The sequence below is a fragment of the Rhinolophus hipposideros genome (assembly GCF_964194185.1).
Source record: "Rhinolophus hipposideros genome assembly, chromosome: 6".
NCBI lineage: Eukaryota > Metazoa > Chordata > Mammalia > Chiroptera > Rhinolophidae > Rhinolophus > Rhinolophus hipposideros.
The window spans coordinates 77,676,021-77,690,841 of record NC_138052.1 but is presented as its reverse complement, the minus strand read 5'-3'; the positions used below and the strand labels follow the sequence as shown (position 1 = coordinate 77,690,841).

The window sequence follows — 14,821 nt, the reverse complement described above, 5'->3', positions numbered from 1 at the left end:
CCTTCCAGTGGGAAGTGCGCAGCCCACTACACTGGAGACAAAACCAATGCTACTTACTGCTCCGGAGTCTGTGAGGGTCGACCAGACATGAAGCTGCGACATTCCTCAGGTGCAGAGGACACCTGGCCTTTATCCACAACGCTGCCCGCCTCTGACCTATGCAAATGTGCATTCCACCAATCACAACAGAACAGGACACCAGTTCTCAATTCTTCATATACTTCATCACACTTGGTTAAAGACAACCTATAGGCTTGCAAACCCCATGTCGCCATAAGTCTGTTTTGCATTGGACTCATACTTAGCTGCCTTATTACCATCATTGCAAGAAGGCATTCACTGAAAGCAAGATTTTAAGTTTAGGAGTTTCCTTTAATTTTCGTTAAGTGTCATTTCTTATGAAATAGGCATACAATACATTTACGTATACTAGAAGGAAAAACAACAGGGCACTGCTCAGCAATTTGTCTTTTGCCGTGTTAAAAATATTAGTTACTGAACAGGATATGGTATCAGTAATTGCTTTTCTTTTCTGGACAAAAATGTGTATTATCTGTAAAAGAGACAAAAACACAGATAAAAGTTTACCATATAATTAAGAGCTATGAAGTGAAGTTCAAGTGTATGAAAGTTTGGGATCAAATGAGCTCTGATTCATACAGAGACAGGATTTAATTGATAGTAAACTCATTCCTTTTCTAAGCTGCGGCAGGACCACCACCAGCAATACCACTTACGCAAGACAGTTCCACCATCCCTGCTGGGAGGCAAATGGATAGTACAACAGAAGATTATGTTCTATAGAAGATTATGTTCTACAGAAGATTATGTTCTACAGACTTATGCAAACACCTATATTCAGAGAGCTCAAGCTTCCTACCTTTTACTGCCTGCAGGCTTAGATTCTGGTTTGTTCTCCTCTACCTTTTTCCCTGGTGCCAACTTCTCAGCACTGTCAAGCAAAGCACTGAGGGCCACTCTCCTGAAGACATTCCCATGAGCTTCTTTGATAAACTGGACCAGCTGACGGATGTCACAATACAGCCCCTATTTGGAGGTCAGAAGGAAAGTGAGGGGAAAGAAAGATAGTTGCATGATTGTATAGTTTTCATAGGAAGAGGGGGAGAAAGTAAATCTTTGTGCTTAGATGAGCACTGGAATCATAAAGCGAAGACAATTTCCTACAATGAAACCAAGGAATGCCTCTTCTCCATTGTCCCTATGGCTACATTACCAAGCACCTGTCATCCTTAGTGTGAAAAAAGATGGTTACCATGCTTCATATTCAAAAAGTTGGCTGTATCAACAGAAAAACATCAATTTACACTTTTAACCACTGGATTCCCAAGCATTAATTTTTCTCTCTTAACTGTGACTTCTGAAGAGATGCCTGCAAAAAAAAGGCAATCAGAATTGTGTTTAGACTAGAGATTTCAGACTCTGTTCAACTTCTCTCAATTTTCTGCATCATTGTGATAAACTATGCTACATCCTCTAGACACTTCTAACAGAGCCTGATATTCAAGGACGATGCATTTTGCTGGACAGATTTAATAAATAATATGTATGTTTAGCCCATTTGAACAGAAATTTGACTATGAATTTAAGATGATACAGGGCTATCAAAACCAATATATTAGTGATTCAACATTAAAAAATATACGCAGGACTTTTTTGAAGAGATATTCAGCTGTGCACTCAGCATTCTTCCCTCTCTCTTCCATCTTTAAGAAGGTAGTTATTGTATTCTTTGCCTTAAAAAAGATTCATGGCAAAGCAAAACGCAGAAGCTTAAAACATACTTACCTTTACAGTTCTGGGTTTCAAACCCTAAGATCACTGGGACAATTACGCCCATGGTCTTTAGAAAAGCAGAAGAAAGCACCAATAAGGAAAACATGGAGACAGTGTCCTTGGGTCCTGTGGGCAGCAAGAGCCTGTGCTCTCACTCATTTTAGTACCTCCTCCATGGAAGGGGCAAGAACCCAAAGAGCAAGGGTTCCAAACTCACCAGAGTACCTAGCCCTAAGCACACAGCAGAGCGCATTATGGTGTGGACTGATGATTGAAACCCATGGAGCTTCCCCAGGACCTAGGTCCTACCTAAGACTTGGGGATCTTTGCATCACTCTGTGAAGTGGGGAAACCCAAGAATGACTGAAGTTCAACTTCCAGCCATTCTGGTAGAATGGGAGTTCAAGGTCAAACTGAAGATGATTTAAAGAAAATTAAGAAATATAGTATTTCTTCTATGCATAAGTTTGTAGACTAAGATTTATAAGAGCGCACATATATGGTCTGACAATTAAGTTCGCAAACTTTGTTGCAATGATGTTGCTAACCTTTTTTGATTATCAGAGGGATTATTCATTATGAATTTGTACCAATTGCACAAACAGTTAACAAAGTTTACTATTTTAAGTACTGAAAGGCTGCATGAAAAAGTTAGACGACCTGAACTTTTCTCCAACAATTCATGGCCCTTGCATCACGACAATGCACCAGCTCACACGTCACTGTCTGTGAGAGAGTTTTTAGCCAGTAAACAAATAATTGTATTGGAACACCCTCCACACTCACCTGATCTGGCCCCCAATGACTTCTTTCTTTACCTGAAGATAAAGGAAATATTGAAAGGAAGACATTTTGATGACATTCAGGACATCAAGGGTAATACGACCACAGCTCTGATGGCCATTCCAGAAAAAGAGTTCCAAAATTGCTTTGCAGGGTAAACTAGGTGCTGGCATGGGTGCATAGCTTCCCAAGTGGAGTACTTTGAAGGTGACTGTAGTGATATTCAGCAATGAGGTACGTAGCACTTTTTCTAGGATGAGTTAGCGATCTTAAATGTCAGACCTCGTATTATAATCAACCTGTCAAATCTCCTTTCCATGATCAAATTGAATGCATAGATGGTACCCATGTTATTCTCAAGCTCCAAGAACCTTGCTGGGGTAGCTTCAACAATACAGAAAATTAAATTAAATTAAATTCCCTTTGATTTGGGGTTTTATCCTGTTTATCTCAAGTTAAGTGAATAGTTTGGTTTGTTTAGCATAGCTTAGAACAATTCCTTTGATTTAGGTAGATTAGCAGATAGTGTCCATATGTGTAAATGGGCTGATTTCTGCATGAGTCATATCATCTAACACACTGGTAAGATAGAGAAATGCTCCTTCCCCCCCCAGAGAGACCTACATTCTTCTATTCATATCAGATTTGTCAGCCTTAATTGACATTTTAGTATCCCAAACCACAGTCTCCTTGGGGGCAATTAAGCACTAACCTTTATTGGCCTGGCTCTCTCTACTTGTGGCTTCAGTGGTTTAATTAACACAGTCATTTATGAAGAGTAGCTAAAAGACTACAGCGTTCAATAAAAAAAAAAAAAGACAATTTCAGCAGCATATCTGCATTAATTTTTAAGTATGGTTTCAAAAGACGCTTAGTTTAACATTCTTTAATATTTCATGAGCTAACATACTGCACTCTAGCACCTTCCTTCTGAAGGGCTTAAAGTACCTTGCAATTATTATACCAACCACCACAGAACCTCTGAGACATAAGAGAAAGATAAATCAACTTGCAGGTAGGACAAAGAGTAACAAGAAGGAGAAACTCTGTGGCTATGGCTCCACCGTGAGTTACTGGTGATGCTGGAAAATAGATATTTTAACTTTAAAGTGTAGACTTTTAGAGTTCAACTTGTCTTTCTTATGGCCATGATGTGAGAACTTTGCTCTGCGCAGAGATTGAGAACTCCTGTGGGAAGAAAAAGTGAGCTTCTCACCAGATTCTCAGAGCTGTGCAATTCATGTGTGGTTGAAGCGCAGCGTGTGATGAGGGATTTAAACATGGCACTGACGATAATGCCTTCCACACTTTGGGCTGTGGATTTGTTGTCCACTGTGGTGAAGTTATTTCCAAACCCAGCCTTGTCTGGAATGCAAAGGCACCAATTAAAGGCAATATTTCCATTAAACGACAGAGTTTAAAGAAGTAGTGAAGTACTTGGCACCCAGGAATTAATTCAGGACTACAAGAAATACTGAAAGAGGATTACAGATAGCCCTGGTTTAATAGTCTTTACACGGACCTGAAGACAAACAACTCAGTCTCCTTCAGAGTCTTTACTATGACATATGTCATCACTTTGTGGAATCTTTCAATTGATATATCTTAGCAAAGAAAAGAAAATCAATGGTTGACCCTAAGAAAGGCTTTTAGACCTAGAATAGTTTTGAAAGAGGTGATCACTGAAAAAAAAAGATCTACTAAATGGTCCCTCAATGGAGAAAGAATTGATTTGATTAAACCTTTTTGGTGGTGCGAAATGCTATTTGTCTGTGGAAATCATCAGGGTTGTCAGAAGTGGAGTGAGGTGAGGCCAACCAGGTGAGCTGGATGGGTGTGGGAAGAGGCTGGCAGGGCCCAGCAGAGGGATTCATGAAGGCACTGGAAACAAGGAGACCTAGTCCTGCCAGGAGCTGCATAGGAATTCCAGCAACTTCTTGCTTCCAGAGACTCTGGGCATATAGAGAGGGGAAATCTATAGCTTGCCTCAGAGCCATGTCCTTCTAATTCATTCACATGTGAAATGCCAGTGAACTGAGGCCATCACCCTGTGTCATATTTTCTGCCGATTTTTCACACATCCATGGACCTTTCATAGGGGGCTCATTAGGCATATTCTGCGTGCTTGCCAGAAGATTCCTCGAGGCTTGTGAGCTACTGTGGACTGCAGGGGCAGGGTTTGTGCAGCTCCAAGACTGATCAGATAGGGAGCTATGTGTCTAGCTTGCTGATTCACTGGGAGCCATTTCCACGTCTCAAGAATCCCAGGAGGAATTCACCACCTTAAAGTAATACAATTTATTATCAACCTCTCATTTGCTGTGTCAATTGGCAAGAATGATCTCTAAATTTTCATATTATAGAAAGAAATGTTTTAGTCTATGCTTAGAGTTTCTATCTCCAATAGCTTTAAAAAGAGGAAAACACAGTGTGTAATCTAGAATTTCGCTTGCAGTATCGCAAGCACAATTCTCATTATTTCATTGTTTTATTTTTTTAGTTTGTAATGTGCTTGGCTTAAAAATGACTTTGATAACATACATCATTTCAGGGCTTTTCAAGAGGAACACTATTTTCTCTTAATGTGATAACCAAATGATAAAGCCTGGGATACAAACAGAAAAATTGCTTCCAAATCCATTAAATATATTTTTGTTATAAATTAATCAATTGCTAACACACATGTATTATCTATACAATAAAAGTCTATACTAAGAAGTTATTTCTTCCCAGGCTCTAATTAAAATGTACATTTTACTCAGCTCAGGCTTCACACACCAATTTCACTTCATTACTGCCCTTACAATCAAGTGGTACTGAAGATGTCTGATTTATTAGGGATGCAGGTGGTGTTCACTGGTCTCCCCCTATAACACAGGTTTCTATACTGGACTTTTCTTAAAGCCATGAAGTTAAAATATAAATCAAACATTGTGGGCCTGTCTCTAGGTCCATCTTGTCTGTGTGTGTTTTTTTTTAATTGGTATATATGTATGTGTATATCAAAATTGTGTTACTACTATGTTTAGGTATTTTTTTCTTGCCTGTTTTATTTTGTGGGAAAAAAATCTCAAAGCACTGTGGCTAGCACATGATAGGTATTCATTTCATATTTGGTGAACTAATGAATATATCCCCTCGTTCCTTGATCTGCCTCAGTTGTCAAACAACAGAAGGTCATATAAGAGAGAGAGCCAAGGACTCTCTCTAGTACAAGGACTAAGGGACTAACAAGGAGGGTGACACAGCTGTACTGAATTCCCATTTGCTAAGGTACATTGTCTTCAGAAAGGCTTCAAAATATGTCATCAAAGATGATGTACAAGCGTCTCTTGTTCATACACTATTACACACACACACACATTTTCCTCTATATTCTATCCCTACATATTTAGTGTACCGCTGAAATGCTACCTGTGTTGCCTCACAGCGATTTCTCTTAAACCTTGGTGCATCTTTACTTACTGTCTGTGACGGGCTCCATACAAAATCCTAGCAGAGCATGCAAGAAGTCCACCACGTTATTGAGAGAGTCCTTGTTCACATAGTCCCTCATGGCTTGTCGGAACTGCGTCTTATCTAGCTTGTATAGCTTAGTGAGGCAGCTCTGGGCCTGCAATGAAGGACAAAAAGTGAAAAAGTCACAGGTACCAGCTTAAGCTAAGGATACCAGGAACTTGAGACAAAAGCCTGCAGAAGGCAGAGGCTTCCATCCATCCCTGCTAGCTGGCACTAGCCATCCCTGCTAGCCCCTCTTGTCTGAGTAAGACGTGGGCGGAGACAGGCAGAGCAGTCCAAGCATATTTACTCTGAGAAGGACTGAGCCAGGAAAAACCCAAAGCTAAGGTCTGATGTTGGTGCCAAAAGGAGTGTAGTATTTTCACCAAGATCATGATTTTAAGATCTCATTGAAAAAAGCTCAAAGTATAAAATGTAGGTAGGTGATAGAACTGGGAATTCAGGTTTAGAGAAACGTCAAAGGCAATGGGAAGTAGCATGCCATTCTCATGCTCAGCTACTTTGAACTTATGTAGGTTTAATAGAGGGGATGAGAGGGATCCAGGAAGTGAGTATCCAGGGTCTTCTTACGTGGCCAGGAGGGATAGATCCTTGAGACAATGAAAGAAGCTTCAAATAAAGGCAAGTCTAGTTTGTTTACTTAGGTATCTGCATTTGAATGTGAAAGTTGGGTATTTAAATAAAAGTTGACTTTATGAATATGAAAAACAAGTGACTGACTAAGTCCTGCTACTCAAAATTACATTTCTTATGAGCCAGCAAATAATATTGTCATCTGGCCAGGGGAAAAGGGATAATTCCTACCACCAGGACAGATAAAGTCACAGTCATTGGCTCCAGAAGGCCACAGACAGAATGCATTGATGCTACCTGGGACCCGCCGGGGCCTCCTGGCCTTTCCTACCATCCAGAGAAATACCAGAAGAAAATTCAAGTTATGTCACCATTTTGACAAATCAAGTCCCAGAGAAAGATTTCTGGAAATTTTGAGAGGAAAAAGAAAGGTTCTAAAAGGCTGAAACTCTGAATTAGCAATAGGCTCCATGTTATGACCTCATTATAATCTCTCCAAATATCACAAAGTCAGGTAGATTGATTTTTTTTTCATTCTTCCTTTATTAGGTTCTAGAACATTGGGAAATTAAAGGTTTTATTTCAGGGAGGTTGCTGTCTGCTAGATCTCAAGCAAGATCTTTTTTTTTCTATCTTACAAAATAAATGCTGCTTTCTGTGAAATAAGTTTGCGAAACACTTAGATAAACTATGTCAGAGCACTTTAAAATACTGGGTTGGAAAGCCCTGAAGTACAGATTATCCTATCTTCTCTATGAAATACACCCAAAAAGGCATAGTTTCAAATCTATTCTTTAGAGGCTATTAGAATATCTGAATGAGTTCAATAAGAAGTTTAAACAAGAATCAGAATATGAAACCTCTAGTATTTTGATTCTGAATATTCTAAACATCTCCAAAAGGTATAAAACTGTTAAAGAGAGAAATCCCTCTCAATAATTTGGGACTACCAGCTAATGATTAGATAAATATAGAAAGCACACGCTGGAATTGTGAGGCACTTTGGTGAATATCATTACAGCAATTTTCTGTTTCTTTAAAAAAAAGTGGAGGGAGGGAGGATAGAGGACCTGATCTGGTAGAGGTAAGATAAAGTTATAACATTTTAGAAGTTACGTAATTTCTGAAAATCCAATGCTTTAGAAATATGGAAGTACCTAGGAAATTCTTGAATTAGACATTCCCAGGGAAAATTTCTCAAATTTGTATCTCTTGGACAATGTGTTTATGGAGCATGGATAAACACATATAATCCCTATAATGAGTGTTAAACTGGGCTACAAGATAATGGAGCAGCTACCATGTATGGTAACAAAGCTGAGAAGGCAGGTAGAAAACTGTCTGGTTTATCCTGTGTGTTATACTGTTAGGAAACATTCACTAAGTACTCTTGAACAGGAAAGCATAGTTAGACTAAAAAGGAACAATAGCCTCTCAAGTGGCTTCTGATTCAACAAGCTCTACTTTCTCCAAGTCTAGAAAGACAGGTTCTAGTGTCAGAGTTAGTTTATATCTCCAACTAACGCATGACACTTCTTATTATATTTTAGTGTTTCATTTCATGGAATTGGTCTTCTGCATGAGGAGTGATATGATTTCAGTCTTGAAGGCATTTATACATATTGTGATAGAATTAAAAATCAAAGATTAAAAATCATATGTACATATGCAAAGATGAGAGCAATGTCAGCTTCCCATTGCCTTATTATTAGTTGGACTTATTTAACTTTGGCCTCAAAATCTAGATCTTGGTCAACATTTTCCAGTTTCATAATTTAGAAGTTAATTACTGTTAATAACCCCTCATATACATATAACAAACTAACATAAATACAACATATTAGAATACAAAAGAACGAATAGATAGATGGATAGATAAGTAGATGACAAATGAAGAAAGAAACACAGCATGCTAATACTGTGTGAACAACAAAAACCTAATACCAAGGAAAAAAAGGCTGGCATTAGATTTTGATGTGATCCTAAAACTCTGCCAAGATACGCAAATGATTTCCTGGAATCAAATTTGCATCAAACCCTTCTTTTTAGGGGAATATTTTCTTATGATTTCAATTCAAATGTACATATGAGGCAAAAACGGTCCCAGCTCAGACTTGCTACGGAGGTGGGTTATGGCTCAAGTGTGAAGCGAAAAGTAACAGCCGAGGCAAATGAAAATGAGTTGGCATGAGACCACGTTCCAGAACAGAATTATGCTTTGCAAGCTCAAATGCAGAGTTTCAAGTTTCACACAGTCCAAAGGGATATGATCTCAAATATTTAGAAGTCAGGGTTCATTCTCAAAGAAAGCAGCCAGAATATGACTGGCTACTTTTACAGTCCTATTTTGTCCCAATCAGGGCCATTTTCCATATCCATGTAAGAACAACAAACTGAGTCCTAAACTTTGACTCCTTTCTTGAATATAAAATATCTTACTATAATACCCAGGCAGGTGATTAAAAAGTTATTTATTACAGACCATTGGAAGCTTGCTAAATGTATTCATTTTTGCAAAGTTCTTTCAAACTACAATTCACACATTCCAATTATACACCCATTCACCAACTGGGAGTTGGCCTGCCCTAGGCAGGAAGCAGAAGTGTTTTCCCAATTAAACATTCCTAGGCCTGGGTTTCAGATGTCTTGAGATATCTTGTGGGAATCCTCCCACACCAAGACAGCATTAATTACTCCTATGAAATACAATATTTTTCAGGGAACACTGACCCTCATTGTCAAAGGACTTATTCCTAAATTGGAGGGAGGGAAGAGGGAAAGGAAATGGAATCTACTTTAATTCTCTTACATTCTCTCGGAATACCTGGTGTCTCAGACGATCTCCAGAGAGCCCTCGGTGTCCTTCTCCGCAACCATAGGCACATCCCAAAGACTTCACTATTTTGATGAGCATAGTTAGAGCAAGCCTATGGTTGCTTACAGGTGTACTTTCATCCTAGTACCCATGAACGAGAAAACAAGAAGAGAAGTCTGTGTACGTAGTCACTAGGGTCCTTTTGCTACTAAGATTTTATTATTAAACCAAGTTAACTTGTTTTATAGTGAGCACCTGCAATGTTGGAAATAGAATAGTCGAGAGCTCTACCGGCAAGCTGTCTTTTCTAAAGTCTAGAATATGACTGATTGGAAAGAAAGAAAAATATCTGTGCATTTTGAACACCCTCTAGGACTAAAGGATATGAACGTAGACTTCTTTATTAGAAGACGTGCTTTCATGTCCTTGCCAGACTATCAGAAAAACTGCTAGAGAGAGACAGTGGTGACTATCAGTGATGAAGACAAATATGTTTTCCCAGAAACTGCCCTCATCAGCAGGCTTCTGATAATAGGTACCACCAGGCAAGGATTATTGCTCAATTTCTGGAACTGATCAAAGTCTGGAACTTTGAAATCGCATGGCAATTCCTGACATTTTGAGCAGACTTTTATAATTTCCCTATATTGTAATACTCATGCACAAACGGAGTGAGAATATAAAGAAATGTATAAACATTCAGCTTGATCATTCCTTTGAAGCTAAATAGGAACCTTCCTGGGAACTATGAGAATTAGCATCCTTTCTTTTGCCCCATTTAATCCTTGCTGTTAATGGGCAACATAGCTTCCAGAAAAATGAACTTCTTGAATCTTTTCCAAAGAAGCATAAGGAAGCTGTTGCTAAGGAATGAGGCAGATCTCAGTGTGGGAGTGCCATTACCTTTGGGAGGCTTCAACCTTTCTCAGTCCTCTAGGCACATTCTGCTGTTAGCACATATGCCAGGGACTTGAGATTCCATCTCCTGTTCCTCACTTGCATATGATGTTAGATAAATAAACTACTCTCTGCGTGCGTTAGTTTCCTGACCTGTGAATTGAGGATCCTAACAGCTTCTCTTCCTACTTTATGGGTTGACTGTGCAGAACAAATGAAATAATAGATAAGGATTGTGCTGTAATTTGTGAAGGGCTTTTCCATAGCTATGTGATCAAGTTTATACATAAACTTTGGGGCCACACACAGACTCAGATGTGTGTAGATGTAGGGTGTGAAAGGGAGAGGCAGCTAACTAGGCAACATGTGCCATAATGTGGCAGAGTAGACTCTCTCCTCTCCTAACGTTATGCAGTTGGTCCTCCTCTTCTAATCCATAGGCTCACGTGATGGATGTGGTGTTGGACCCCAGAAATACCCACTTCGGGACTGAAGCATTCATCCTCTGAGCTCCTGGAATTGTTCATGGCTGACAGCTCTGAACTGAGGACCTCTTCAGGCACTGGCCTCAGCTAAACAGCTGCCTCACCCAAGGTTATGTTCTCTTCCTGGCAGCCGTGTGTTTCCAATGGCTAGTCAGGGTATAAAGACAGTGAGGGGTGTAAAGGTAGCCTCCCTTACTTTACCTGGGGACTACTTTGAGGAGCCATCCCAGCTCCAAAGCTCCCTGTGTGATGGTTGGTTGAGGTCTCTGTCTCAACTACATTGCAATTCAACATCTGCTCCATCCTGATTCTCTCACACCTCACAGATGTTAATCCTGAGAAGACACCTCCAGAAACCTCCTGCACATGTATCTCCATGTCTGAGTCTGTTCACTGGGAACTATATAGCTCACATAGTTGCATATGGAAGACTCAAACTTATCAGTAAACACCTATCTATCTATCTATCTATCTATCTATCTATCTATCTATCTATCTATCTATCTATCTGTCTATCATCTTCTATTCGTTCATTCTTATATTTATATATATATCAAACCAGAAATGTCTTAGGTAGGATTCAATTCTTAGCTCCATAACCTTGGGCAAGCTACATAACCACTCTGTGCCCTACAAAGTGGGAATCATAATAATACCCATCTCATAGAGTTATGAGTATTAAATGAGTCAAAATACGCAAGGCACATAATAGCAAGCAAATGATAATTATTGTTTCTAGGTGTGAGGCACTGCTATTCTTCAGGGTAACTTTGTGCAAATTAGAAAGGCACTCCTCTGGGTGGATGAATGAGTAAAAGGTCAGCCCTCCTCATGTATGCAGCTCATGAGGGAATAGCTCAGTGAGCAGAGCTTGGACTCGATTTCAGTCCTTACTGACCCCCTTGGCTGAAGGTCTGTGCAGTACACAGACTGTACAGCCAGGGGCAGAGAGCCTCAGAAAAGGTGACCATGGGTCAGGGCTGATTTGGAAGACTGGATAACATACATTTTGAGATTACTCTTTGCTCCTTTAAAATAAAACTCTAGCTCCAAAAGCTCCTTGTGAATATCTCTTAGGCATGTATCTTTTTAGACTTTCATACGTCCTTGGGATTTAGGTTCCTCTCATAGGAGACATTCAGAAAGATGTACCAAGCTACAGGCAAAGATCAGGAAAGATGTTAACATTTCAAGCTCTCAATACCAGTCAGTGGCAAACATAGAAATATAAATTAGATCTTCCTTTCTGAATTAATCAATTCCCCGTGCTTCTGGTATTTACCAGCTTGCAAAATTAGATAAACCCTCTGATTCCAGTGAAAGTAACAGATGGGTTTGGAAAGAACAGACCTGTCTAAATCACATACACAATTCATTTGACCTACAGTCAGACTTTAGTTTATAAATTGTTTGTACTACAAAAAATATTATTTTGCAGAACTAACTACAAAATACTTATATCTTGGTGGCTGTTTTGGAGGTCACATAACCTGACTTAAATTCCCATACTAATCAAAAGTGATAACTTTGGTCAAAATAATACTGACATTATTAAGTATCTAGTATAACACCTAGATCTTATATAGGCAAGAGACTTACAGGTCTTCAATAAGAAGTTACATGAAAATACTAATTGGGTGAAAATTAGAACTAAAAACAAAAACATAATACTAATGAACCTCAGAGATCTTTAGGATACATAGCAAAGCCCTCATCAATTTAGTTGAAATATCTATGTTTTACTGATAAAAGCTTTATCAAAATTTCACAATTCACTTTTATTTTTTATTTCTTTTTATGCTTGATTATTATAATGGACATTGCATAATCTGTTATCTCTTTGATTGGCCAACCTAGATTGATAGGTTAAAAAATGGAACTTTAATAAAAATCTCACTGTTTGTTGTGTTGATAAATTTGGTCCTTATAGGTTGCACTTGTTTGCTAATTCCTACATAACTGCTGACTGAATGATTCCTTTGATCTTAGGAGCCAGGATCAAATCTTTGTGATCTGCACCATCATTTCGATAATTTTCATCTAAAGTAAGATCTGAGGATCCTTGCATTGTCATCAGTGATGTATGAGGAGCAAATACAAGAAGATATTATTAGAATTAGAAAACAATATAGATATAATTAAGGCAGAAGAAGAAAATCCCAAAGAAATGATTCAGGAACCGGAGAATATTGGGACAGGGATATTTGGATCAGAGTCCAAGAACATTGGGAAGATAAATAGAAAATATGAAGAAACACAGATGATAAATGCACATTAAACATGTATCAAGTGGGACTAGAAGAAGATGGAGAATAAATAAAAGAGGAAGGAACACTGCAACACCTATTCAGGTGTAAGAACCCAATACCCTGTAAGAAAAAAATGGACAATTTATAAGTTAAATAATATGTACATGGTAGAACTCTGCACAGGGTAATCTTATACTTGTAAACACTTGACCTGATATGTCATTTGTTAGAGATTTAAATCTCTTATTGATTTTAATTTCTTAACAGCATTTTCCACTACAATGCCAAATTGAAATCAGTGTAAGCGATGTGAATTCAAGCTGTGGTATTTCTTTATTTAAAACCCAAGTTAGGGCCGGCCCAGTGGCTCAGGCAGTTAGAGCTCCATGCTCCTAACTCCAAAGGCTGCCGGTTCGATTCCCACATGGGCCAGTGGGCTCTCAACCACAAGGTTGCTGGTTCAACTCCTCGAGTCCGGCAAGGGATGGTGGGCTCCGCTCCCTGCAAGTAAGATTGAACACAGCAGCTGAGCTCCCGGATGGCTCAGGTGGTTGGAGTGTGTCCTCTCAACCACAAGGTTGCCAGTTCGACTCCCACAAGGGATGGTGGGTTGTGCCCCTGCAACTAGAAAACGGCAACTGGACCTGGAGCTGAGCTGTGCCCTCCACAATTAAGACTGAAAGGACAACAACTTGAAGCTAAATGGCACCCTCTACAACTAAGATTGAAAGGACAACAATTTGACTTGGAAAAAAGTCCTGGAAGTACACACTGTTCCCCAATAAAGTCCTGTTCCCCTTCCCCAATAAAATCTTTAAAAAAAACACCCAAATTAAAGGAGAAAACTAATTCTTGATGTTACTAAGTGCAGAGATCATAAACCAGATGTTGCCAAGGCAAAGAGAATTAAATTCAGGAACAGTCAATAATAACAAAGCTAAAGACACTGGAATGTGACACATGGAGACATGAGAGGACAAGGCTAGTCTTCCAAACCAACACCAATAAACCGACCACTGACCAATTAAGCAAACAAAATTGCCCCCTTTCTCCTTAACTGTGATTGACGTCAGCTGCTCAAAAATGTGTTCCTTAGGATCAAAGGAAACACTTTATCTTGAGGAGAAATTATACTGCTTGTTATGAGCTGAATGTTTTTGTCTCCCCTAAAATTCATAAGTTGAAGCCTTAACCCCCACTGTGATGGTATTGGAGATGTGGACTTTGGGAGGTAATTAGGGTTAGATGAGGTCATGAGAGTATGGCCCTAGTCCAATGGGATTAGTGTCTTAATAAGAGAAACCCGAGAGCCTATTCTCTCTCTACATGTATACAGGAAAAAGAGGCCATATGAGCACACGGTGAGATAGCAGCCACCTACAAGCCAAGAGCAGAGGTCTCAGAATGCAACCCCCCTTGTTGGCACCCTGATCTTGGACTTCCCAACCTTCAGACTGTGAGAAATACATTGCTGTTGTTTAAATCACCAATTGATGTTATTTTGTTACATCAGCCTGAGAAGACTAAAACGCTGCTCCGTTAGGTCTGACCCTGAAAGAGGCTATGCTTGGTGACAGACTGCGAATTATAATAATGAAGTGTATCTGAGATGCTCCCCTGCAGAAATACCGTGAACAGAGAATTAGTCCTAACATTGCTTGGGTGGCAATGGTTTTTGAATTTAGCATCCAGCTTCATCTTTCTCT

General features: G+C 39.3%; 1 protein-coding gene across 17 annotated transcripts in view; it reads right to left on the bottom strand.

Annotated features, from left to right (window-relative positions):
* The window catches only part of UNC80 (unc-80 homolog, NALCN channel complex subunit), a 188,238-nt gene that overhangs the window by 132,811 nt on the left and 40,606 nt on the right, over positions 1-14,821 (bottom strand). For 15 of the 17 annotated variants that reach the window (XM_081051365.1, XM_081051373.1, XM_081051364.1 and 12 more), the window contains exons 14-18: positions 9,479-9,625; positions 6,043-6,190; positions 3,794-3,942; positions 881-1,047; positions 58-156 (exon numbers count right to left, since the gene is read on the bottom strand). In XM_081051365.1, coding sequence (XP_080907491.1) covers positions 58-156; positions 881-1,047; positions 3,794-3,942; positions 6,043-6,190; positions 9,479-9,625 — 710 coding nt within the window. The remainder of the gene's footprint in view (positions 1-57; positions 157-880; positions 1,048-3,793; positions 3,943-6,042; positions 6,191-9,478; positions 9,626-14,821) is intronic. The other 2 variants (XM_081051375.1, XM_081051371.1) reach the window with 1 other exon arrangement.